Source organism: Mustela putorius, unplaced genomic scaffold (assembly GCF_011764305.1).
Source record: "Mustela putorius furo isolate JIRA1106 unplaced genomic scaffold, ASM1176430v1.1 tig00000873_pilon_pilon_pilon, whole genome shotgun sequence".
NCBI lineage: Eukaryota > Metazoa > Chordata > Mammalia > Carnivora > Mustelidae > Mustela > Mustela putorius.
Genome location: NW_025421504.1, coordinates 5302163 through 5311394, shown reverse-complemented (window position 1 = coordinate 5311394; position 9232 = coordinate 5302163). Strand labels below are relative to the sequence as shown.

Here is a 9232-nt window from a genome sequence, read left to right as displayed (position 1 = left end):
GAAGTACTCTGGCTGTTTCCTCCGCACCCCTCCTCCCAGACACAGAGGTTCCCAAGAAGTCACACAGTGGAGGGACTGGGGGACATGTTCCTCCCGCAAACACCTCATGGCCTGAGACAGGGGCCGGGTCTGCATTTCCCTGAGGTGGTGAGCACAGCAGGTCAGCGAGCGCCTCCAAGGCCTCGGGCCCAGGACAGCTGCTGGGCTGCGCCAGGCCCCAGGGCACCCCCGGGTGGACCAAGTTGCTGAGTAACCACCACGGAACAGTGGGAGGCCTTCCCGGCCCAGGCAGGCCTCGGAGTGCTGTGGGAACAACAGGCTCTCACACGGGGGAGGGCACCGTCTCCCCAGAGCCTCCCCCAGGGCCCTCAGCAGCCAGACAGGTCTCTTCTCCCAAGATCTCCCACTGGTCACCACACACAGAGCCAGAAAGGGTCCAGTCACTGCATTTTTACTACTTCACATTTTCAGCGAACAAATCAAGGTGCAAAGAGGGTTTATTTAACATCAATATATTAACTGGGTTTTTTTGTTTTTGTTTTTCGTCAAATAAATAGGGAATTCTCATTAAATAACCATCTCCTCACTTCACGGCCAGTCCAGAAGCAAATGAAGAGCAAATATTAGTGCATCCAGGGGGCAGATCACCAGTTAGGCATGAAGCTTAAAGGGAAGAGGGCAAGGGGACAGGGCTGGTGAGAGGTCACAGTCGGCACACAGGCTCAGGCCAGGCCCCCGGGGCAGGGACCTCTGTTCCAGCCCACCCAGCAGCCCCCAAGGGGTATGATGGAATGAACATGCATTCTCCAGTTCCAGTCGGAGAAGCCCCTTCTACAGGGAAAAGAGAGAAGGCAGAGGACAACAAAAGCCAAACGTATCCAGAGGGAAGCAGCGGCCTGGCCTGACGCCGCCCACCCCTTGGACACTCGCGTGGAAGCTCCCCAAGTCAAAGTGGTGGCAACAGGTGACCAAGGACAGGACAGGGAGGGGAAGGTGAGCGTGACCGGGCTGGAGGCTGGCTGGGATCGGAATGTGGGCTGACAGTCCGGCGGGAAGGTGGCCTTCCACGGTGAGGCACAGGCCGGAGCGGAGGGAATGTGGGGGGGCCCGGCGGGGGCCCCCAGGAAGACGTGAGGCTGGTCTGAGGGAGTTCACAAGGCAGAGTAGAAAGTGGATTCCAAAACGAGGGAGCTGGACTGCGGAAGAGGAGGTGGCCAGAGAGTCCCTCCGTGGGCAGAAGCTACTAGAGCAAGACAGGAACGAGACGAGGCCCGTGCTCCGAGCAGAGCTCCGGAGACGGCGGGAGGGAAGCGCTCCGAGCAGTGCCGCGGGCTCCGAGCTAGAAGCGGGGAGGCACGGCTCCCGAGTCAAGGGCCCCCCCTTCCCTCAACACGAGTTCCTGGGAAGTGATTTATCATCAGACCTGGAGGAAGAACAAGGCCCTTCCCTCACCCCCCAGCCCCAGTCTCAGCCCCGAGGGGAAGGGAAGGGGAGGGGAGAGTGATGAGGGGTAGGAGGCAGGGGCGGGAGGGGTCTATTGGGTCTTCTTATCTTCTGGCGGGTAGTAGGGAGGCGGCGGAGGCTGGTTCTAAGGAAGGAAGGAAAAAAGATCTCAATTAGAACAATTAGAAGGTTCTTGACAAGACAAGGTCTCCCCGCCCCCCGAGCCCTGCACACTGGCCGCCCGCGCCCGGCGCCCGCTCACCGTGGGCATGTAGACGTTGTGCGGGTTGCCCGGGTTGTAGTAGGCGCTGGCCGCCGCTTCCGCAGCCTTGGCTTCAGCTTGGAGAGCAAACACACTCGGTGTCAGCGCCAGCGGGGAGGGATTCCCACCAGGTCCCGCTCCCAACGGCTGGTGCTACCCGATTCCTTCCAGCTCCTTCCGAGCCCTCGCTCCCGACCTGATCCTCCCCAGGATCCCGCCCAGGGCACGCTGCCACCTTCCGGTTGCGGATGACCAGACTGACAGAGGGAGACCTTCCCTGCCCCAGGGTACCACCCGGCTAGCTGGGGGAGCAGAGGGGGCTGCGGTCCAGATCTCCACCAGCAGCCACCACACTGCCGGTCTCCTGGACTAGGCCAAGGGCACGGGTCATTCGCCATCTGGGGCTCCCGGGCCAACCTCTAGCCATTCTCTGCAGCTCTCCGTGCAGCCCTGGAGACGAGCGGGCTGATCCCCCAGGAGTGGGAGCGGCCCAGGGTCTCACCTGCCGGAGTGGAGGGGACATCAGGGCCGCTGACTGGAGGTTCCATGGGCCCAGGGTAGGGCGGTGGGGGAGGCTGCACATACCCCATGGCCCCGTCCATCATGGGCGGTCCCGGATAGAACTCTGCTCAGCGAGAGAGAAAGGGACCCAGTGAGCAAGCCAGCCCCGGCTCCGTCAGCGGGCACCTCCCGGGCCTCTCCAGCTCCTCTATCCGTCCTGAAGACTCCCCTCGGCAACCCCCTGGCCTGGGTGGGCGGGGTGAGGGCTGGGCAGCGAAGGACACACTCACCAGGTGGGGGCGGTGGGTAGGGGTAGCCAGGAGGGCAGGGGTACATTCCATTGGCGAATGGCGGGGGAAAGACATAGGCCCCGCCGGGCATGTGGGAATACCCATAGGCTCCATTGGGGGCTTCGCCTCGGGAGGCTACAAATAAGTACAAGGGGAGAGAGAAGTGAGTGTCACCTACCCAGGGGGGCTGCAGGGTCCCAGGAATGTGCAGAGCAGACACGCCTCACCCCGCCCCACTCCACTCCCCACCCATGCTAGAGCCGGCCTCGGTCGGGGAGGAAGTGAGGGATCTGGATGGGGACACAGGCCAGGGCCAGGACAGGGGTGGACAGACAGACGGATGGACACAGACAAAGAGGGAGGCTCGGGGATGGGGTCCCAGACGCGGCTGGGGTGAGCTGGGGACAACACGGGGATGTCTGCTGAACTTTAGACTGTTCTACGGGAGCTTAACGGTTGGGTTTCTTGTTTTTTTGAGGCCGCAGTAAAACGTCCTCGAGTCCCAAGAGTTTTGTCCCAATGTCCCATACAGGCTCCAGGCCGGGTATACCCGGCCTTTGAGGTACAGGCCAGAGTGATGCTAGTGACAAGTTTCCTTCCCAATTCCCAGCCCCGGTCGGCCCGGGGCCCAGAGACTTATCTCTCGAGTGCTTAAAAAACAAAACAAAAAGTGAACAAACTCAAACAAACAAATTAAGACCCACACATTTAAATATGTCTTCGCCCCGAACTTTCAGAGCGCTGGTACCTTGAGATGCCACCTGTAGCATCCGTTGTCCGAACTCGATGGCGCCCCCTGCTGTAAAGGTCAACTTGTAGGACGCAGCGCCTTCCCATCCACCTGGGAGGGAACAGGCCGGTCAACACCTCCAGAGAAGAACCCAGGTTACACCCAGAGAGCCGGCTCTCTGTTCTCCTGGGTCTCTGTCCGGCGCCCCTGGGGAAAGGGCAGACCCCGCAGCACCCACCCGCTTCCCGCACAGCTGCTTCTCGTGCGCCGCCCACATGGGGGCGTGTCCGCAGGACACTCTTGGGGACAGGGGACTTTTCTTTCTTGGAACAAGCTTCCCCAGTTATCCCATCCCCAGCCGGGGAAGATCATCAGCACTAGAGCCTCCCACACCTCCATGAAGCAAGTTCCCGAGCAGTTTCCTTCAGCAACAAGAGACATTCAAGTTCAGAGCAGATCCCTCCTGAGGGGCCTAAGGACGGACCCCTGGCCCCTCTAGCCTGGCTTCTGCCCAAGGGGAACTGTGAGCTTCTAGAGAGCAAGACTCAACCTGGCTGGGTGTGAGGGGGAGGCCAAGTTCAACACAGAGGTCTCTGGTGTCTCCTGCCCGCCACCAAGCAAGGCACCTTCAGGCAGGAGAGAGGCAGCTGGCTCTTCCTGGCCTTAGGGAAAAGGTCATTCCCCAGCCCTGACACAGGTCTTCGCACACCTCAAAGGTGAACACACTCCCCAGGTCACGATGATCATTTGTACTTATTTTTTCAAGTCACCTGGCCAATTTCACTCTGACAAGGTGAGACGAGCTGCTACCTTCAATGTCAGCCTCTCCTAGCTCTTGTCATTCAAAGGCCCACCTCTGCTCGACAGTTGGCAGCCCTGGCGGGGGGTGGTGGGAGCTAATCCAGAGCCAGGAAGAGGACAAGGCTGGGGCAGATTAAGAGAGCCAAAGACTGCGGCGCCCACGTGGCTCAGCTGGTTGAGCATCTGCCTTCGGCTTGGGTCGTGATTTCAGGGTCCTGGGATTGAGCCCCAAGTCAGGCTTCTGGCTGGGCAGGGAGCCTGTTTCTCCCTTTCCTTCTACTGATCCCCTGTCTGTGCGTGCTTTCTCTCAAATGAATCAATAAAATCTTAAAAAAAATAGACAGCCAAAGAGGGTGTCTCCAAGACAGCAGAGGTGCAGCCAGAGCACTGCTCTGGGAGCCCCATCTGTGTCCCTGAACGCCATCACCCACCTCCTGCTTCAGCCTTCACTGTTCCCTTGATGTAATTTGCACCAAACACGGGTTGCTTGATCTCACAGTCCTTCATCAGATAAAACGGCATCATGAAGGACTGCATGGCATCTCTGCCTTTGGACAGAAAGATGATCTGCAGGGAGACAGGAGGAGAGCCATCAGTGCCCATGCCACAGCCTGCCCGCTCGGCTATCACTTCCTGCGTGTGAGGAGTCTGCCCCTGGCGCCAGGGCCCCGCGGCCCCAGGGCACACTCTGCACCAGAAGCTCCTGGAGAGCTCTGAAAGCGAAGGGCCTGGGGGGCTCCGACAGATAAGGGTCTGCCCTCGGCTCAGGTCACGATCCCAGGATCCTGGGACCGAGCCCTGCATCGGGTTCCCCGCTCAGTGGGGAGCCTGCTTCTCCTTTTCCCTCTGCCTGCTGCTCCCTGCTTGTGCTCTGTCAAATAAATAAAATCTGGAAAAAAAAAAAAAAAAAAAAGTGCAAGGGCCTGCATGCAGTCTGGCTGGAGAGGCTGAACGTGGGAGCGCACGAGAAAAGGCCGCTCACAGCCTCACAGCACACCCCAGAGGGACAGGCTGCTCTGGTGGATGTGCCGGGCAAGGGAGGGGCTACCAAGGTCGGGCAGGGGGGGCTGGGGAGGGCAGGAGGTGCTGGCTCCCGGGAGAAGGGGGCTGCCCAAACAGCAGGAGGGTCCCAGCTGCACTTGGAAACCCTCTTTTAAAACCCTTCCATCTGGGGCTGAAGACGCCACCAGAAAGGTTTTCAGGCTCCTCCTGTCTCCGCTAAGTCGAGGTGAGGAAAACTTGAAGATAGGCCCCTGTCTTCCGACCATCTTTAAATCTAACTCTCGGTAGCTATGGGCAGTGAACCTTTTCCAGGAATGGCCATTTGTCTTTCTCTGGAAGGCTCTCGGTCGGCCTGGGTCATTCGCAGGCAAGGCCCGAGCTGCAGTCTGGCACTCCTGGCTCCGCCGGGCCGTGGCGGGCTGTCTGCCCAGCCTGGAGGCTCTGCGTGCACTGCTGTATCCTGTTTACCACATTTGTCCCTCTGGTCATGCACAAAGGCCTTGTGGGCTGCTCTTACAGAAATCAAAGTCGTAAGAGCTCCCCACTCCGGGCCCAAGGCATCCCAGCAGCTGTACCCTGCGGATTTTACAGGGACTGCTCCAGATTCTGCATGGATTCAATGGCCTGGGGTTGGTTCAGCTGCTCAGAGAGGCTGGTGGTTCTAGAACCCAGGCGCAAGTGACAGAAATATGTGGAGTGAGCAACTAACGCTCCTCAGGTTCAGAGGCCACCGGGCTCACGAAGCTGACCTAAGACTCACAATGCCCCCAGGAACCATGAACTTTCAAACCGTCACATGGTGAGACTCACCCGGTAAGGGGTAAGGTAGACGGTGCCTTTCTTGGTCCCTTTGAAGGCCTCGGGCACGTTCTTCATGTCATTGAATGTAAGTTCCACATGGTCATAAGACATCAGGATGCTGGGAGGAGAAACGAGAGGACAGACCCTGATGAGCCAGCTCGGAGCCAAGCCCTGCTTTCCCCAGAGACTGGACCCTCTCCCCGCAAGCAGGTGTCTGGCACATCGGGTCTCAAACCTGTCTGGACACTGCGGCAAGGAAACCGTTAATATAGCCTTAGAAGGGATGAGCAAGGTGGGGGTCTACAGAATTTCCCCAAGCCCCACATATACACCTCCAGGTGACCACAGCAGAAGAGCCGAGGACATTAAAGCCGTAACACCATCATCCCTTAAATCTCGTTAGATTACCTGGGTTGACTCCCCCATTTTCTTCTCAGTCCCTATGATAAGTGTCTGTTTTCATTGGCTTATTAGTAGTGATATATAAACCCTCTAAGACACGATCACACATTACCAAAGAGCTTATGTACGGTTCCTTTAAACCTGGGCTTCCTGAACTGGGTCTGCAGGGCTGGGAGTCCACGAAGCCCTTGAGATGACGGTGTCCGCGCACTTTCCTGGAAGAATCTGCAGCTTTCATCGCTCTCAAAGGGACTCATTGCTTGAAGAGTAAGGCTTGATATTTTACCATGAAATTTTATTGTTTTTTTTTTTAATATTTATTTATTTGACTGACAGAGATCACAAGTAGGCAGAGAGGCAAGCAGAGAGAGAGGAGGAAGCAGGCTCCCTGCTGAGCAGAGAGCCCAATACGGGGCTCCATCAGGAACTGAGCTGAAGGCAGAGGCTTTAACCCACTGACCCACCCAGGCGCCCTACCCTGAAATTTTAAATGCTAATTTAAACTCCAACTGCCGTACACACGATTTTTTTCAGGAATGAGGCCGAAGTATCTTCTAAAACAAGGCACCCCATTATTTAGCAGCACAGAGCCTGAAGCCAGGTAGGAGGTTCACCAGCACAGACACAGTCTTGTCCCACAAAGCCCCACTGAGAAAGAAAAATAGTCCCAGGAGATATTACCAAATGGCATCAAAAGTGTTTTTCCAGGCCCGGGACTGGCTCGCACACAGAGAGACTTACAAACCGGGGAACAATGTGAGGTTTCTCTGATTATATGATAACAAGGTCCAAGTTCACAGGGTTCCATTTGTCTTCTTCCTCCTCCCAAGCATCACAACTGTCTTCACTGGGGAAGGTAAGTGGGAAAGCGGACTGGCACCAGCACGGAGAAGTCCGGCTCAGAGAGGGCCTGAGTGGCTTGGCAGATCGGTTAAGTGGCCGACCCTTGGTTTCTGTTCAGGTCACGACCTCCGGGTCCTGGGACCGAGCCCCACATGGGGCTCTGAGCTCAGCAGGAAGCGTGCTTATGGATTCTCTCTCTCCCTCTGCTCCTCCCCACGCCTGCGCTCGGGCCCTCTCCCTCTCTCTCAAATAAATAACTCTTAATATGTATATATATCGTATACGCATATACGTGCGTGTGTATTTACTTAAGAAGCACAGCTCAGAGAAAAGAGATCATTACCAGAACAGGCCGGTCCCGCAGACCCTGAGCAGGTAAGATGGTGGGACCATCAGCATTCTGAAGCCAGGGCACCCCAGGCGTTCTCCTGACTCATCAAGCATTCCTGGATGCTGGCCTGGCAGGCTACAAGGCTCTGATCCCACCAAGTCTCTTCTGGGGACTCAGACTCCTCATAAGCCTTCTGCCTTCAAGAGGCATTTCAGGGTCAGTACAGTTCAACCAAGGCTAGAGCAAGAGAGAAGCCCCCGAAAAGTCCAGAGAGGGGAGAAGAGACAACAGAATCGATCTGGGGTTGGCGGGGTGGAAGAGAAAGTCAGTCTAGGGCTGGGAGACCTCTGCTCTGGGAGGTGACCCAAGTCAACAGGCATTCAAGAGACAGACGCAAGGACGGACGCCGCGCTAGGAGACGTGTTGGGCATTTGACAAACATCTACTGAACTGGACCTCTGGGCCTCAGTTTCTCATCTGGGCGCTCAGCAGTTCTGGAATATGCCGGAAGGCTCTGTACTGTAGTTAAGCCTGCGGACTTCAGAGCACAGTCGTCCTTCCCGGAAGCCCGTCTGTGTTATTCACAGCTCTGCGATCGCGGGCAAGTTACTCAGCCTCCCCCCGCCTCAGTTTCCCGAGCTGTAAGGTGTGCAGCACAGCATCCGCCGCGCCGCGCTCACACCTTGAATGAGGCGGAAGAGGAGCGCGGCCTGGCACGCAGCACCCGCCCCGAAAGCGGCAATTACTTTTGTCTAAAGCTCTTCCCACCTCTCGAAGTCCTCGACCCCCAGGGCCCCACCGGTCTCCCGCAGCCCCGTCCCCCTCCAGCCGCCCCACCCCCGGCCAATCGCGACATCCCGGCCGCTCCAGCCTCCGGCCCCGCCTCCAGCCGTTACCCCCACCCACCGCACCCCGACAGTTTACCCTGCTCACGGGTGTACCCCCCACCCCCCACCGGCCACCCGCCCGCCTCCCACGCCCGCCCTCCCCTCCTCCAGGATCCTTCCGCAGTGTTTTCACCTCTCCGTGTTGTTGACGATCACTCCGCCGCCTTCCGAGTGATTCTTGTTGAGCGCCATAGTCTCTCCGAAAAGGGTCCCGAGACTCCCAACGCAGTGCGCTTGCGCCCCTCTACGGCCCGCCCCTAGTGGCGTCGTTCGTATTAGAGTCAGCCAATCACAGCTCTTGTGCGGAGCCTGCCCAACCACCTGATCTCGAGCGTCACGTGGTAATAGTTTACTCGCTTCCCCCCGGCCCCCCAGTTTCGCCTGCATCACAAACAAGCTGAAGACTACAATTCCCAGAAGGCAATGCTCCCTCAGTCGGCTTTCCTCTACGCTTGCGGAGGGATGCATTCTGGAACTTGTAGTCTTTTGACTTCCTGATTGCATAACTAATCCGCCGGTGCGTTCCCCACTGCCCATCCCCTCTTCAAAGGAACAGGAATGAATAGTTGGACCTGCCACAAAGGAATTAATCGTAAAGGCCCTGAGCACAAAAGTGCACACTCACGGGATAGGGACAGTAATCTAAACCAGGTGTGGGGAATGGTGAACAGTCACCTGCTGGGGCATCTTTACTCGCTCAAAGAGCTTTTGCGAAACCCCGAGTCCGTGACTTTGCCCCCGGTTCGGGTCGTCACCGTAGCGTTGGAGATGAGGGCAAGGCCCGGGTCCAGGCCGTGGTGGCCCAGCGGGCTGGCTGGTAGAGAGGCGTCAAGAAAACTTCCCGTCCGAGTCATGAAGTCAGACCCAAGCCCTCCGAGGTTGGGGATGAGAATGTCCGTATGGGGAGGAGAACCCCCGTGCCCGGACCTGACACCTCCA

General features: G+C 57.8%; 1 protein-coding gene across 3 annotated transcripts; it reads right to left on the bottom strand.

Annotated features, from left to right (window-relative positions):
- Nucleotides 1–435: 435 nt before the first annotated feature.
- On the bottom strand, nucleotides 436–8581 carry WBP2 (WW domain binding protein 2). 3 transcript variants are annotated; one of them, XM_004748882.3, is made up of 8 exons: nucleotides 8427–8581; nucleotides 5840–5948; nucleotides 4459–4594; nucleotides 3245–3337; nucleotides 2497–2631; nucleotides 2208–2330; nucleotides 1706–1782; nucleotides 436–1588 (listed from the first exon to the last, which is right to left on the bottom strand). In XM_004748882.3, exons 1-8 carry the CDS (start codon nucleotides 8483–8485, stop codon nucleotides 1535–1537), a joined length of 786 nt encoding a protein of 261 aa, XP_004748939.2. In that variant the 5' UTR covers nucleotides 8486–8581; the 3' UTR covers nucleotides 436–1534. The 3 variants fall into 3 exon arrangements, with proteins under 3 accessions (XP_004748939.2, XP_044941837.1, XP_004748940.2); XM_045085902.1 differs by lacking the exon at nucleotides 8427–8581 and adding an exon at nucleotides 7419–8219; XM_004748883.3 differs by lacking the exon at nucleotides 2497–2631.
- Between the last annotated feature and the right edge of the window lie 651 nt (nucleotides 8582–9232).

Coding starts and splice junctions, on each gene's coding strand:
- WBP2 (XM_045085902.1), bottom strand. CDS start 7,519: ATGCTTGATGAGTCAGGAGAACGCCTGGGGTGCCCTGGCTTCAGAATG. Junction 3,338..4,458: donor AGTGAAGGCTGAAGCAGGAG/GTGGGTGATGGC, acceptor GTTCCCTCCCAG/GTGGATGGGAAGGCGCTGCG. Junction 2,632..3,244: donor GCTACAGGTGGCATCTCAAG/GTACCAGCGCTC, acceptor ACTTATTTGTAG/CCTCCCGAGGCGAAGCCCCC.